This window comes from Populus alba, chromosome 5 (genome assembly GCF_005239225.2).
Source record: "Populus alba chromosome 5, ASM523922v2, whole genome shotgun sequence".
Taxonomy (NCBI): domain Eukaryota; kingdom Viridiplantae; phylum Streptophyta; class Magnoliopsida; order Malpighiales; family Salicaceae; genus Populus; species Populus alba.
Genome location: NC_133288.1, coordinates 21,814,668 through 21,830,688, shown reverse-complemented (window position 1 = coordinate 21,830,688; position 16,021 = coordinate 21,814,668). Strand labels below are relative to the sequence as shown.

The 16,021-nt window shown below is 34.6% G+C and overlaps 1 protein-coding gene across 2 annotated transcripts; it reads right to left on the bottom strand.

Moving 5' to 3' along the window:
* Positions 1-3,104: 3,104 nt before the first annotated feature.
* LOC118062033 (5'-3' exoribonuclease 3) lies at positions 3,105-12,093 on the bottom strand. Of its 2 annotated transcripts, none has more exons than XM_035075706.2 (23): positions 11,718-12,093; positions 11,427-11,529; positions 11,268-11,344; positions 10,218-10,409; positions 9,947-10,066; positions 9,783-9,845; positions 9,296-9,445; positions 9,030-9,194; positions 8,810-8,887; positions 8,593-8,679; positions 7,504-7,782; positions 7,196-7,291; positions 7,006-7,101; positions 6,834-6,904; positions 6,413-6,541; positions 6,245-6,321; positions 6,110-6,150; positions 5,922-5,996; positions 5,645-5,802; positions 4,910-5,026; positions 4,729-4,804; positions 4,319-4,398; positions 3,105-4,114 (listed from the first exon to the last, which is right to left on the bottom strand). In XM_035075706.2, exons 1-23 carry the CDS (start codon positions 11,919-11,921, stop codon positions 3,352-3,354), a joined length of 3,297 nt encoding a protein of 1,098 aa, XP_034931597.1. In that variant the 5' UTR covers positions 11,922-12,093; the 3' UTR covers positions 3,105-3,351. The 2 variants fall into 2 exon arrangements, with proteins under 2 accessions (XP_034931597.1, XP_034931598.1); XM_035075707.2 differs by having other exon boundaries at positions 4,910-5,014; positions 11,718-12,092.
* Between the last annotated feature and the right edge of the window lie 3,928 nt (positions 12,094-16,021).

The following is a 16,021-nucleotide window of genomic DNA, read 5'->3' as shown; positions in this document are numbered from 1 at the left end:
ATGTAAAATTTATTGGTTTATTTAAAAATATAGTTATAATTATTTTTTAAAAAATTAATACGGCTAATCACGTGGCACTGGATGTCATGGTTTTAGGAGATGAAATGTAAAATGGGATTTTTTATATGTGGTCTTATATCGAAGGATTGGAGTTTTATTGGTTTGGAATAGTTTTCGTTACAAGAAGATGATAAGAGAATATTGCCTCTTTGGCCACCTGATTAAGTTGATTTTATTTAACCTATGTGGAATCTCTACCTATGTGGAATCTCTACCATAATTATTTTATTGTAGTGATTATTTTTTTAAAATTTGTTTTTAAATATATAAAATTAATATATATTTAAAAATTTATTTTTGATATTTATGTATTCAAATAATTTAAAAATGCTAAAAATAATTATTTTAAAATAAAAAAAATAAATATAATTTTTTAAAAAAACATATAATGCCCTGAGAAAACAAACACTGGGGGGAAAATAAGAAAGAAAAATCCAATTGTGCCATGTCATGGACGCTGCTTTTGAAAGGACAGGCATATAATTGACAATCGATGATGTAAAAAATAATGAATATTGCATTTTCAACACGTGTGTGTCTCGATCGCAATATTTCATGGATGTCCCGGCTTGGAATCACGGCTGCATTGTTGGATTTTATGTTTGAAAAATATTTTAAATAAATTTTAAATTTTTTTAATATTTTTATATTTTAAATTAATATTTTTTTAATATTTTTTAATTATTTTAATATGTTGATATAAAAAATTATTATTTTGATATATTTTTAATTAAAAATTATTTTGAAAAACAACCCAATTACGACTTCCAAATACATTCAACATCTTATAAAATTAATATTTTTTTGCTAATATTTTGATAATTATCATGGTTTCAATTTAATATTATATTTTGAAATCACAATAAACATAGAATTATGTTATTTTATTATAATTTTATATGGTTATGTTATTTTATTAAATTTTTAAATTTTATGTGTTAATATCCGAAAATAACCATTATATCATTTATAATTATGCATATGCAGAAAACGTCATATGGACTACTATTTACATGCTTGGATGTATTTAGATGTGTGATGGGTGCAACTATTTATAAAAATTTAAAAAATATTTATTTAAAATTAATTTTTTATGTTATGAGATTGTTTTAATATATTGTTATTAAAAATAATTTTTAAAAATAAAATATATTATTTTAATATATTTTTTAAAAAAATAATTCCTACCACATTACCAATCACCTTCATCAATCCTTTCCATCAACGTCTTCGTGTCGCATATGAAAAGTGAGAGATGATGTTTGTTGGCTCTAAAATGGTCATGATTACAAGGGCCTGAAACAAGAAGACACATCTAAAAATATAAATATTCAAACACAAATGTGATGGGTGCACCTTTTGTCCCAATATGCCCATCACATTGACCATACTTTCTCACCAAGAAAAGAAGAACTTCTTCTAATTATAGACAAACAATCACTGTCTCGATACAGCATGGTGTTCTTAGAGGCATTGTCTAAGTGAAATTAACACTAACCACTTCCCATTAACTAAAACTTATGCATGTGTCATTGATTACTTCACATAATGCATCGATTTCTAAATTCGCCTCTCAAGTTATTGCGTTCACATAATGCATCGATTTCTAAAATTTTGTTTTTTATTCCAGGTTAATGTGTTCCTCTCTTCTATTTACTTTTGTAGCAGGGATGCGATCCAGCATATGCCTGTTGATTTACAAGATTGATATATAAATCTATTAAAAGATCAGGAGAGAGTATGAGTATTAATTAGATTAATACTTTGAGAATATTAATACAGAAATATTAGTAAAGTTTTGAGGGGAAGTTGCAGTTTTCTTGTCAACGACATCCCTCAGCGACCGGCATGACATGCGTGCTAGCTAGTTCGTGCGCTGTGTTTCTTGAAACCCAGAAGAGAAAAGGTAAAACAAAATCAAGATCCTGTAGCAGTGGAGGCGTGCCACTACTCCCCCTTGCTGATACACGTTATGTCGTTATCTGGGCATCGGTTAGTAGGATTTTGCTAAATAAACAACTCTTCTGAGTTAAATGTTGTTTATTAAATATATTTTTTTTTATTTAAAAATTTTATTTTTAATAATACATCAAAACAATATAAAAATATTTTAAAATTCAAAATAAACATTGACATTGGACTAGCTACCTAATCTCCCGTACGTGTAACTCGTAAAATCAGACTCCTGACTGCAGACCGTATGAAGAGAACCAAATTGAATCTAAACATTCCAAAAACGAAGGCACCTCAAGTCAGCAATCTGCCAATCTGTCCCTTCATTATTCAGTATCATCTCTTAATAAAATATTAAGATGTCGTTTCACTAGTATATATATAAAAAAGGACATATTTTATATCCTTATTATTTTACTGTTTTAAAATAACATAAATTCATTTTAAAAGTATAAAAAAATTTATATCTCTGTATAAGTATTTTAATCAAACACATTTTTATTATTTTTATATATATCCGAAACAATCATCAAACAGAACGCGAGGACATATAAAGCAATTTCAGATAATTGTACTGAGGATTAAACAAATTAATTCATGTCAAACAGCCCCGCCAAGCAAGCTGTGACTATGCTGCACACGTGCGGTTGATAAAGGACCAAATATAAGTGATCGTATTATAATAGCCCAATTGTTATATTGCTCTTAGCCCCGCGGCAACAATATTTTCTGTGTAAATTTATTTTGCAGACTCCCGCATTATTCATCTATTAAAATAGGGTGAAAAGGATGAGCATCGTATGACAAGAATCATCGAGCTCTTTTTTCAAGTCACGTATCTACCATATACAACAAGTTACTTGCTGATCTATTGATTGGAGGAGCTTGGATACATCAAGCCCTGAGTGATCAGTCATGAAGCATACCGGAACATCGTACTGTAATTAATATTATCTTATACTGACGTAGCTGCTCGAATTGATCAAGAATATTCTGTTAGCAGATCCCCAGTAGATCAAAACCCCTGCCAAGAATTTCGAGGGCAGGGAAGAGGGAGAGGTAGAGGGAAAGAATGATAACCTCATCTTACATTTTGTTCAAATCAAATGGCTCCTTGTATAATAACGTGCGGTGTTGAGGATGTGAGGTACACTCTTCACGGATTATTAGTAACATTTTACGCGGCCATCCAAAGTAAAATACAATACAACATTCTAGAAATGGTAAAGCCTAACAAATTAACTGATTGTAATGGAATGGGAAAACTGTGAAAAGCGCTGGGGGAAAACAACTATTGTACAGCAATCAAAGGACCTTCCTGTTATAAGATACACAGCTTTATTGGTGACCATATCCACCTGGTGGATGGGGCCTCCGACTGGCTCCGCCAGGAGGTGATTGCTGTGCCCCCCTGTATGTTCCACTAGGTGGTGGTTGTCTCCTATTTGCTCCGCCATGTTGTGGTGGCATTTTATTTCCTCTAGAATCCAACGATGAAAATCGGTTGCCACTTTGTTGATGGTGACCAAAACCTCTGGGATTGTTATGGTTGGCTGGTGGGGGAAACCTACCACCCCATTGCTGGTGACTACCAACTCCAGGTGGCTGGGGACTGGCATCATAACCACCTTGATAAGCATATGTAGGGGGCCCGGTTGATATGTGTGCCCCAGGCCCATTTGGGTACCTTGGTCCACCATTCTGATGAAATTCATGCCTTGGATGTTGCCCACCTGATCGGTTCTCACTTTCATACTGAGGAAGCCTACCACTATACGAGGGGTTGGGTCCTGTCGAAGCATAGGGTTCAACGTATCCACGGTCATGGTGAGGTGGTATACGAGGACTTGTAGATCGGGGATAACCTGCATGAGAATAATCCACTCTAGGACGCAAAGCTCCATGGGGTCCCTGATTGTGCAACCCATTTGAATAGGAAGAGAGTGGTGGGCCACGGGGAGATGCAATGTAAGGTTGTGGTGGGCCATGCATATGATTGTTATACCCATTGCGATCCCCTTTCAGGTGTAGACTGTTGGCAACAAGTCGATGCGATGCCTCCCCAAGATGACGGCCAGCGATGTTTCCATGGGGATTTCGCCTGAACGGGAGGAGCCAAACAAACAATTACAGTTGAAAAAGGTGGTGGTGTATATTACGGTAATTGAGGCACAAATGCACATGTAGTCAGCTAGGGAAAGTGTGGAACATCTTATCATGCAATCAGCCAAACAAATAATTATTTCAATCGCTGTGAAGATCAAGTGAAGCACACACTATTCATCAAAAAAGAAGTAAAGCACACCTGTCATTTTCCCAAGGCCTCCTCCCAGATTCCTCGTGCCATAAAACTGGGTCAGGTTTCAGATCGCCCTGATCCACAATCTACAAAAACATGCTCCATGTTAAATGTGTTCGTAGTAAATAATAGAAATGCAAGTCTAAAAGCATTGATCTACATGATGTCATATGACTAAATGCAAGTACACCAAAAAGAAAAGATATTCTTAGCAGAGAGTCAAAAAACTGTGCATATGAGACGCCAGTACATAGAAATGAACAAGTAAAAAATATATCATGCTAGCAGAGATTTCAAGTACTCAAGTAACAACTTTGGTTGCGAGCCATTTCCTCCTAGATCAGGAAACAAATATATAACTAGATGATGAAAAGCAGACTGACAAGGAAGAATAGCCCTCACAACCAAATAAGTACCTTTTTGGGGAATATAACACCAACAGGTGGATAAGTGATGTGTTTGTGTGGATCAGGAAGTCTGTATATAACACATCTGAACAGAAAAGAATAAACAATAAATGAGCAGGGAAAAACCTTATACAAAAGATGACTTGAAGTATCTAATAGTCAAAATGACACTCAACATTTAGAAGCTTACATGACTTCATTGGCCAAAATGTCTTCCATGCCTACAACTGGAGACCTGAATATAGGAGGATGAGTATCTCCAGCACAGGGAGATAAATAGCCATTCATCCCATCACTGCATGTAGGCCTAAATAAAATTAGAGAATAGTCCAAAAAGATTTTAAATTTGTGATTACTGAGGAAAATACAGTTCATTCAAGTCCAAAATCGGAGAACATAAGAAAAAGGAGAGCATATAGTGAGCAAAAGTTCACGTGGCAGAGATGAGATTTGGTGCTTCAAAAGTGCCACATCCAATATTCTGGCATGCCAAATCCACAAAAATCATATAACATATTGGCAAAACAACTCCCGCCTATGAATGCTAGAAAAGCAAGCACAATCATAACATGAGTTTGGTACATAAGATAGCTTTCAGTCTCAGGGAAAACTAGTGTTATCAGTTATAGCCTAGAGATTATAAGATAGCTTAACACTTTCAAAGCTAGAACATTTCAACTGAGTTCAACCTGCATTCAACTCTGCACTACAAAATTAAATGCAATATCTAGGATGGCAGGAACTTGGTTGAACATTAGAAGAATCCAACACTTCATATAACAATACTAGGGATAATGACTTGATTGAGATAAAGAACAATTCATAAGAAAAATGGAAACCAGTCAAATTCAGAATCTCATAAAAGTAATCCACTTTCAAAGCTCATAGTAAATACTTTATTCTTTATAAATAATTCAATACAGACCTCAACTCAGGATTGATACGCTCCTTGACTTCAACTCGTTCCTTGTCTGTTAATTGTTTGCAATGATTATCGAGCAAATATATGCTCTCAGAGAGAGGGTGAGATGATGACACAAAAAGCATGTCAAACATCATACTGTTTCTCCTTGCTTCTTCCTCCTACAGAACATTGCAACCTTCAGGTCAGATAATGTGAAACCATAGGATCTTCTTGTAAGAAAATTCAAGCAATGGAAGAAACAATAGTGCAGTAAAGCAACTTGATTCAAGAAGAATACCGTTAATGTGTGCTCAATCTTTTGGACCTCCGCAAGAAGACGAGTTTCATCAATGAAGGGAAGCTTTGCAATACCCTAATGAGAAAACAAAACAAAATCAATAAGATCCAGTTCGACAGAAAAACTACTTCCACCACATAATCCTGTCTGAAAGGCCAGCTGAATTAAGATCGCAAAGATAAACTAACCTGCCATGCAAATCGTTTCCCATTCATGTCCACTTCAAAATCTGATAGATGTAACAGAGGTTAGAAGACATCTTATCATGCATGTAAACAAAGATAGTCACATGTCGAGCTTTCTTTTCTAGTAAACATGCGTACCAGTAGGGTAAAAATCAAAAATAGGTGAATTTGGATCCGTCATCAATTTCCTATAATGCACAGGGAGAGCATGGGAACTGAAAAAAAAATATCATTAGCTCTTTATCGAGCAGTTTTGCTTATAGAAATGGCTTCCTTAAGGGAATAAGAAGTAAATAGATAGGATACCTTGCTGCAGGGAAAACTCCCAAAAGCTGGTTGAATGGTTTGAATGGAGAACCAAGTTCAAAACTGATGTTCAGCTGACCAAGATCTGTGAGATCTGAAGCAAAGGGCGCATAGTGATAGGGATAAAACCTGAAACAAAGGATTTATTCAGTTCAGAGTTGAAGATCTAAAGGCATTGACGTATCAAGTACAAAGACAACATGTAAACTACAAGTTTATCATGATAAGATGCAATATGATTCGTCAAGTCATCTTGCAAGACGGAGCTGTGTAAAAATATTTCCTAAAATTATAATGGTCACCTAAACTGCAGTGTCAAACTTGCCATTTACTTTGGTGGATCATGAAGTTTAAGGTAAAGGGCAGAGGTTACAGTAGAAACAACTCTAAACTGCTAGGAAATGAAAATTCAAAAACTCACCACTGCCAAGAACAAACGCCTTCATAATAATAATGCATGACCCAACACAGCCCTTCCGTATATCTCAAAACCTACCCAGTTGAATGTCAAATAGATAGATCAGCCTGCTTATCTCACAAAAATATGAAAGAGTACATTCAAAATCAGTAGCTACAGTAGTACAAGTACTCACAACATCTCTTCGTACAGCTTCCATTTCGTCAAGAGATTTTGCTGAAAACTTCTCTTCATAATATCTTTCTTTCCACCCTGGTTCTCCCAATTTGACCTGGTAAAAGAGCATTGGAGATACAAACATCATTAAAAACTAATGGGCCAAAAAAGTAAGGATAATAACCAATACTTCTATAGGAGACTCAAACCTTGTCTTCTTCGTGATTCTTTGAGTTAAAAACATCAGATTTCTCGCGAAGCGACTCCTTAAGCTTAGTTTTCAATTCTTCTTTGTTTTCATGTGCCTAAAAAAATTAAGTGCTCCAGATATAAATGTAACAAGCCGCAGATTTCAATTCTACAGAATAATAAATTGAGTAAACAAATGCACTCTTAACTCCTCGCCAGGAAGGGCTCATACCAAATGAAAGGCTAGCCCATAGAATATGAGTCCTAAAGAATGGCTGAAGGAGTCAGAATTACATTAAAGTGCCTCTCCTGAAGCAGGAAAACATACTTCTATTTCCAGACAATTCTCTGCCTCAACAATGGCAGCACCAATATTGGCTGTTGAAGACAAACGTGCAACTTTACGGCTCCGAACAGAAGATCCTTTACCATCAGATGTCTGAGAATGTGTCCCATCATTCTGATATGGTGAAGGTGTAGGAGCTGAAGCAAGACGAGAACCACGAAATTGTGTGACTGCAACCAAAGATTCAGGTTGATGTTGAGGCTGCGCATCATCACCTCTTCTTGCCTGTGTCTTTTCACGCTTAACTCTTTCTGCCTGGCGCTGCAAGGTATGGAAAGAATAAATTAATTAACGAAGTTGAAAAGAGGTGCTTCTTTCTGTCAGTGCCTCTTCTTGTCTATCCAGAACTTTATGGTTTAATGTTTCACATACTGTTGCTTATAAAATGAAAATACTTTTGCTTCTATATCTAATAGATATCTTTTGGTCCCATATCTAGTCTATTTCAATACCCTGCTGGAGATAATAATCACATTACCATTCTCATTTAGAAGCATTACACAGCAAAAATACACATACACGCGCGTGCGCACAATTAGTAACCCAGAAAAAACCATAAATTTCAGAATTTCTTGCAAAAGTGCATCATAAGATTATGAATGTCATTCACATCATTCCAGTAAAAGAGACGCACACATCCAAAAATTTTGGAGAATAAATTTAACCTGGTGCTCTTTTCTGGAGAATAAATTAATTAACGAAGTTGAAAAGAGGTGCTTCTTTCTGTCAGTGCCTCTTCTTGTCTATCCAGAACTTTATGGTTTAATGTTTCACATACTGTTGCTTATAAAATGAAAATACTTTTGCTTCTATATCTAATAGATATCTTTTGGTCCCATATCTAGTCTATTTCAATACCCTGCTGGAGATAATAATCACATTACCATTCTCATTTAGAAGCATTACACAGCAAAAATACACATACACGCGCGCGCGCGCAATTAGTAACCCAGAAAAAACCATAAATTTCAGAATTTCTTGCAAAAGTGCATCATAAGATTATGAATGTCATTCACATCATTCCAGTAAAAGAGACGCACACATCCAAAAATTTTGGAGAATAAATTTAACCTGGTGCAATCGTGCTCTTTTCTGGAATATTTTATCTTCATATGCACCCACAGCTTGAATAAAATGCTCCACTCTACTTAAATTTGGCTGAGAAAACAGAAAGTTATAAAGAAAAAATTCTGAGCAATCTTACTAGAAGTTGATAAGCGTGGTGATAGAACCCACTGGGAAGCAGCCAAAAATTTAAGTTGAACATTTAGCTCAAAAGTTTGAGTACCTTGCTGCCATCAGTCAAATACCCACCAAGCACCCTAAATTCCTTCTTATAAACAGCCATCAGCAAGTTGATTGCACCCTGAAAAAGGGAACAAAAATAAAAAAAAAATGTTGTCTTTTTGCTTGGTTATGATGAAATTAATTTATTTCAGTGTAGGGAAAAATCCCAAGCAGCAACTCAAGGAAACCACAAGCTGTACTTTAGACAACTATTTACAAACCTCGCGGATCTCCAATGTGGGCATGTGTGGCAGGAAATCATTGCCAACAAAGAAACATATGAATATAAAATCATCCACGGTACGTTCCAAATCAATCTCAAACGGAGGATTGGGAATTCTGAATTCATACTCCAAATACTCTCTAAGAGTCCAAATGTTGAGAAACTGCATCAAGAAAAGAGTTATGAAGCAAAAAGGGCTAGATAATGCATCATCATGGAAGATGTTTACACCCAAAACTTTCAAATATCTTTACAATAACCTACCTGGTATGGTTTTTTGGGCACGGCAACATCATTGCCTTTCTCATCAAATTCTCCTGCCTTCCTCTTCGCTTTTCCTTCACAAGCAGCTGCTAAATGACCTGTCTGACCACATATGAAGCATTTGTCTTGTTGTCCAGGAGTGAAAACAATCTGAGACATACCATTAAGAAGGGATGTTAAAGAAAAACACATTCAACATTTAGCATGTGGGTCACAGGTAATTAAAAAGAGAGTGATACATCCACTTATTATGATGATTCATCAACCTTCATCTTAATAAGCAATGGCTTAGCATATGAGTTACAGATATTTGAAAAAGACTCATTATCCAATTATTCTCAGATTGATGACCAAGCCTTTCATCAAAATTGACATTCCTTTACCTCTCTGCTAATTAACTAAAACTAATAACTAAGAAACAGCATGAAGAGTTCAAAATTGAATTTGTTTTTAGAAGGCAAATATGTCTAAACAAAAAGACACAAACCTCTCGAAGAATTGAAAAATGAACCTCATGAGTAGCCAAAGCCAACATAATTAAATCAGCATCCTATCAGAAGCACCAATGAAAAGAGAAAAGAATGTTAGTCTGGAAGGAAAAATAACAGTTACTTTAAAAAAGATCATGGGTCAGTTAAGGAAGAAATATACCAAACCATACAAACAATGGCGTGTATTTGGATCATAACCAGGAAGGTTTCTTTGAAGACGGATATAGGACATGACTTTGTGTTCCCCTTCACCAGGAACATTTGCATCAGAAAGAACAACCTTCACAAAATAGAAATGTAAACAGAAATTCAAATATTATGCATTTGCTACGGTTACACACACCAGAAGGTAGGTATAGCATTATCTCTGTTGAAGATAACAAAACATTGCATGAGGAAAAATAAACAAGGGACCACAGCAAAGGTTCTACCTTGATTTTCTTCCATCCAGGATCATAGTTTAGTCTAAGATGAATATAGTACTGCAATGCAATTGACAAAACAGCCATGAATTCAGTTCCAGGAGTGATAACATTGGAATCAAAAGTTTGAGATGTCTCCTTAGGGGGAAGCTTCCTGCCCTCCCTCTCAAACTCCTCTCTTAGCCTTTCTTCTTCAGCAGCCTATGATACAAATGTTGAATGACTGATAATATTAAAATGGTGTATTTCCTGTCGTGTTCAGTTTTCCTCCTTTAGAAGAATTGAGGAAAAATAATAACAAAGTGATATGAAAAAGAAACCATGATGAATACTGAAAACCTAGAAAATCCCAAAAGGCATTAAGAAATCTAAGAAAAATACAGCCTCATATATCCCTAGTGGTTAAATATATGTTCATTAACAGAATCTTTAAGGTTTCAAAACCAGTGAACTTCCGTATATTCCATATATGGTTAGAGCATGATGTTTCCATAACCATGAATTTATCTATTGAGCAATCAAAAAGTTCACCGAGGATAAATGCAGTTTACAAGATGCAACTAATTAACAGAGACTATAAAGCAGGTATCAGAATCATAGGCTCTATACTACTCTAATTTCAAACAAACAAATTGATAAATTTGAAAACCATCAACTTTCTGGAGGAAGAAGAACGATGATTTTCATTTAATGAACTGTAAATATTCCTTTAGAGTTCTTTAGTTCTTTATCTAATGAGCATCCCTTTAAGAGTTGTTTCTATATCTTTATGAATATTATTCCTTCTTCTATAAATAGTTGGTTAAGCTAGCCTACGTGTTTTATCCACAAAAATCGTGTTACTTCAATTGGCTTTCAGATTTCTAACACCCACTGTCAGCCATTGCATCCATATATATAAACTCTACCAAATAATTTCACCTAATATAAAACATAACTAGCACAGCAATTTTAACAGAAAAACTAAAGTAGGTTTTGCTGATCAAGAACCAATAATCAGTGTCACTCTCCAGCTGCATACAAATTGAGGAGCAACCCATTTTTAAGGTAAGCACATACCGCATCAGATGCATCTTTAGCTGCTCTAAATCGCCTAGACCGTTGCTGATTCATTTTCGCCCGTGGTGCAACTCCATCTATAAGTTGTTCCCACACAATCAGTATCACACACAAATCAAATTTACAGTAAAAGAAAACCACTCGGTTTAAATTACTTACCAATTGCCATGTATAGCAATTTTCGAGGCCTCACCATCACGAAAAGCCTGTCAATATAATCAAACATACACTGGAACACCTCACCGAAAGAAGTCGGTGAAGGCTGCAAGAGGAAAAGAAAGTTACAAAATAAATAAATCACATTGTTAAAAAGAAAATCAAATCCAGTTCAATTCAATTTCATTAAAACCAAGTGAACATTCTACAACACAATTAAATTAAAAATACACGAATTAAATGCAAATAAGCAAAAAAGAGCGAAAAGAGCGCGAGCGAGAATCCAAATCGTACTCTGTCTTCGGGATGAAAGCAGGGGTGAATAATCCCGTTCATATCGAGATATAAATTATCATATTCGATGTTGTTAGGGTTAGGTTTACTTGTATCCACAGGAATTTTAACGCCTTCAATAACTACCGGTTCTTCTTCGATCACATCAACCACCACTAGCGGATACTTCTCCGCTAACCACCGATAAAAAGCCGGCACTCCCATCGCAAATCACTCCGATCAGCAAATCCGGTCTAACTCTCTTGAAAAAGCCTAACTGATTATAGCAGAAACAGCAAACAATGAAGTAAACCCTAGCACTAACTAGCTAGAGAGAATATGAGAAAGCACAATTTTTCCGTTGCGTGCGTGGTTATTGGTAATGTTTTAGGATTTGTTTCACGACAGCGAGTTAGGGTACGGGGATAAATTGTTGTGACGAGGAAACCCCTAAGGGGTTGGGCACGATATGAGAAATAGGAAAATAACTGCCAAGAAGTTTAGGGGTGTTTGTGTCTTCTTACAGGGTGAGAGGGCCAGCGGGTCGGTCGGGTGCTGGGATTGGATTGTTCTCTCGTGCAACGAAGGTTTTCGACACGAGATATTTATTTTTGGAGCTTTATTTTTCGTAGTTTTTCAAGGTGCATTCTCCTGTTAATGAAATGAATACTAATTTCAACCAAGAAAAAATGAATACTAACAAAATATTCTAAATAAAATTCATATCTACAAATACCATAAAAAATATGTGTGTCAATGAAGTTCAAAAACAAATTATATAATGTGAATATACTTTAATAAAATAAATTAAATATTTTTCAGGATATGTACTTACAAATGATACAATGTAATACAAAAGAAACATGATGGCTGTTCGTGACAAAGAAAGGAAGAGGAAGCAGGACTTCAAGAGCACGGGCATATTATAGAGAGATTATAAAAATCACATGTGATGATATTAGCTAGCAAACTACGAGAGAAATCAAGAAATGGAGTGTTGAAGCACTTGAGGGTCTAGCTCAGTGGTCAATTGCAAGGTTTGTCTTGTGACTGTTCCGAGTTCGATCCTCTCTATGCATCAGCCCGCCACCCCCGCGGTGCCTTACTTGCCTACTGGGCTTGCAGGATGTTCAATAGGTCCGGAGATTAGTCGTGGTGCGCGTAAATTGGCCCGAACACCCCGAGTTAAAAAAAAATGGAGTGTTGAAATATAAAATATTCCAATAAAAAAAAACAAATGTAAAACATGATTTACAAATAATCCTAACATGAGAGTGGTAAACATAACTTGTTTATAATAACATGTTTGATAAATTTCATTCAAAACCTCTTGCAACACAAACAATTGAATTATTCATTGGCGCTTGAGTTAAGAATACTATGTTATTTGAGTTGCATAATATTTATCAACGTTAAAATTATAAATATTCATAGACAAATATTCATTGATACTATAGTTATGAATATTATAGAGGGACCACAAAAAATAAAATAAAGACAAACTCATAGCAATCTAAGATAAAATCAGTAATGTGGTTTGCATTAGGTAGGACACTTAAAGAGTGATATTATTTTCCCTTTCGTGTAACTAGTCCTATGCCATAAAATCTTTGTTGATCAATTAAGGTTTCTAGTGACCACAATACTAGATGGCAACTCCTTAAACTATACATTTTCCCCCAAAAAGCAAGATACTAGAAATCTATTCTCTTCTCCAATAGTAGTTTTTTAATTGGTCATTGCGATATCCGGATTTGACATAATGGTGAATCTGTTGGAGACTTTTAGGACTGAGTTTTGTTGTTTGTCTTTTTATTGCTATCTCGTTTGTTATGCTTGTTCGATTTATTTGATTGCCTTTACTGCTTTAACACACACATCTATTATCATGCATTACTTCAAAAGCACACACCTTAAAATTTAGGATGTGTGGAGAAGTAATGGTGCCCTAATGGTTTTAGCTTGGGCAAGACTCGTGAAACTATCAAACTCTTGTTTGATTATTTCTCAATAGTGGTTGATATGTCAATCTAATATTACTCAAGACCTCTATTTCTACACTACTTGTAAGTTTCATATCAACCTTTAGAGGATAATCACTAAGCATACGAGGGACCCTTTGAGACTAGATAATAACTTACCCTCGTGATGCACCTAACAACTAGAACCAACCTGTTAGGCTATATCCTATGTAATCTCATCATGGTTAGCCCAACATGCAACATCTTAAATTCCAAGATCATTGGGTGGCAAATGGTTGTCACATAGGATACAAGAGTCTAAGTTGTAAGTTGTTACAGTTGATAAAAGGTGACTAACTTGATTTGAAAGTCAAAAGTTTTATCAAAAGCTCAAACTTAAGCAAGACTGGACATGGATCCCCTTATTGGCATGATGACGACATCAAGTCCCTAAAATCCATGAATAAACTACCATTATCACTCTATGAAGGGCGAGTCTGCACTGAACCTGTATTTTCATTGTTAATAACATCATCATTTGCGCATGATTGCATAATTTTCATTTAGCAGATTGAGATATAGGTTCCTTATTGATAAAGGTGATCAAATTCGGTTCTGTTCAGTTTTTATCAAAAAAAGTAACCAAACCGAAATTTTAAAAAAAAAACCGAAACCACTTCGAACCGGCCAGTTTCGGTTCAGTTCGTTAGTTTTTTTTAGGGAAAAATTGGTTCAAACCGGTTTGGTGCGGTTTTTTCCGGTTTGGCTCGGTTTTTTTTGTTTCAGCTCGGTTTGGCTCGATTTTTTTCCAGTTTGGCTCAACTTTTTTTCAGTTTGGTCCGTTTTAGGCTTATAAAACCGATACTAAACCGAACTAGTCGATTTTTTTAAAATTTTATTCGGTTTAATCGGTTTTTTTCATGGTTCGATTATTTTTTTCTCGGTTTTCTCAGTTTTTTTGGTTTCTCGATTTTTTTGCTCGCCCCTACTTACTGAAACACACACATAACACTCAACTACAGGGAAGACATATGGATAACAAAGAACAAGCCTAACACCAAAAGGAGTTGGAAAGTTTTAGATAAGAAGTCATGATGTTTACTAGTCTATTCGAATAAGCCTTGAGATCTAAATCTAGAGAAGCAAAATTTACAACTCAGCCTGAACCTTCGCTGGCAAAATTCACAAAATTTAGGGGCAAATGAGGTGTCATTTAAATCTCAATTGGCTATGTATTTTCAATTTGCTCAACCAACATATCCTATAAAAATATCATATATCATTGACCTTATAATGAAGAAATCTCAAAATAACAAGATAGTTAAAGAAAACAATATGGATCAATTAGCTGCCCTAAAACAAAGAATGAGGGCATTCGAGGGAACTAGCCTACATGACCATATAAAGGTTGTTGAGATGTGTTTAGTGCCCAACGTGATCATCCTTGAAATTTTAGAGTGTCTGAATTTGTCACATATACAGGAACTTAATGCCATGTAACTCATCTTAAGGATATTGTAACAAAATGGATAAGGTGATTTATGACAAGAAACTACTTATTCATTTATTTCAAAGCAACCAGAGTTATGTTTATTTTCTTTTTAATTATGTTTATTTTTTCAATTTAGTTTATGAAGTTATATAACATGTTTAGTAATTTTTTTTTCCTATTTTTTAGGACTTTTATTATATTTTCAGGTTTTCTATTTTGTTTAAGTTGATTTTCATATTCATTTAAGGAGTTATAAACCTCTTAAAGAGATAAAATACTTTTAAAAAAAATCATTTAGTGGTAAAATTATAAATAAAGGTTTTTATGTGATATCTTCATTTGAGAATTATATGTTGTCACACATATGGGTTTTTTTTGTTCCATTTGCATCAGTTTGTTTTGGAGACAAAAGTTTGATGATAAAGGTAGATTTCCTTTTCAAACATGTTAGAAAAATTGGATTGATGTTCATTAAGTTTTTTTTTTCAAGTTCGGTTTGATTTAAGTTTATAAAGTGATGAAAAGTTGTTTTAATGTTAAAAATAATTTTATTGAAGTTTTTAATATATTTTTGATGTATTTACATATAAAACACATTTAAACTAGAGTTTTTAAGATCCAATAACTTGGACTATAATTTTTTTATCACAAAAAATGATAAAAAATACATGAGTGAACAAAATATCATCTACTGCATTAAAAAAAAGGCTTGTATGGATAACTTTTTTCTTCTTCTTAAAAAATACAACAAATTTAGGCACGCTTGAGTTTTCCCATTTAGACTAGTCACATGGACTAATAACATCTAGCTTTTTTAATTTTTTATTTATTTTTTATTTATATACCTTGTCTTATTTTTTAAATTGTTTAGT

Coding starts and splice junctions, on each gene's coding strand:
- LOC118062033 (XM_035075706.2), bottom strand. CDS start 11,921: ATGGGAGTGCCGGCTTTTTATCGGTGGTTAGCGGAGAAGTATCCGCTA. Junction 6,322..6,412: donor GGAGTTTTCCCTGCAGCAAG/GTATCCTATCTA, acceptor TTTTTTTTTCAG/TTCCCATGCTCTCCCTGTGC. Junction 5,997..6,109: donor GGAAACGATTTGCATGGCAG/GTTAGTTTATCT, acceptor TTTTCTCATTAG/GGTATTGCAAAGCTTCCCTT.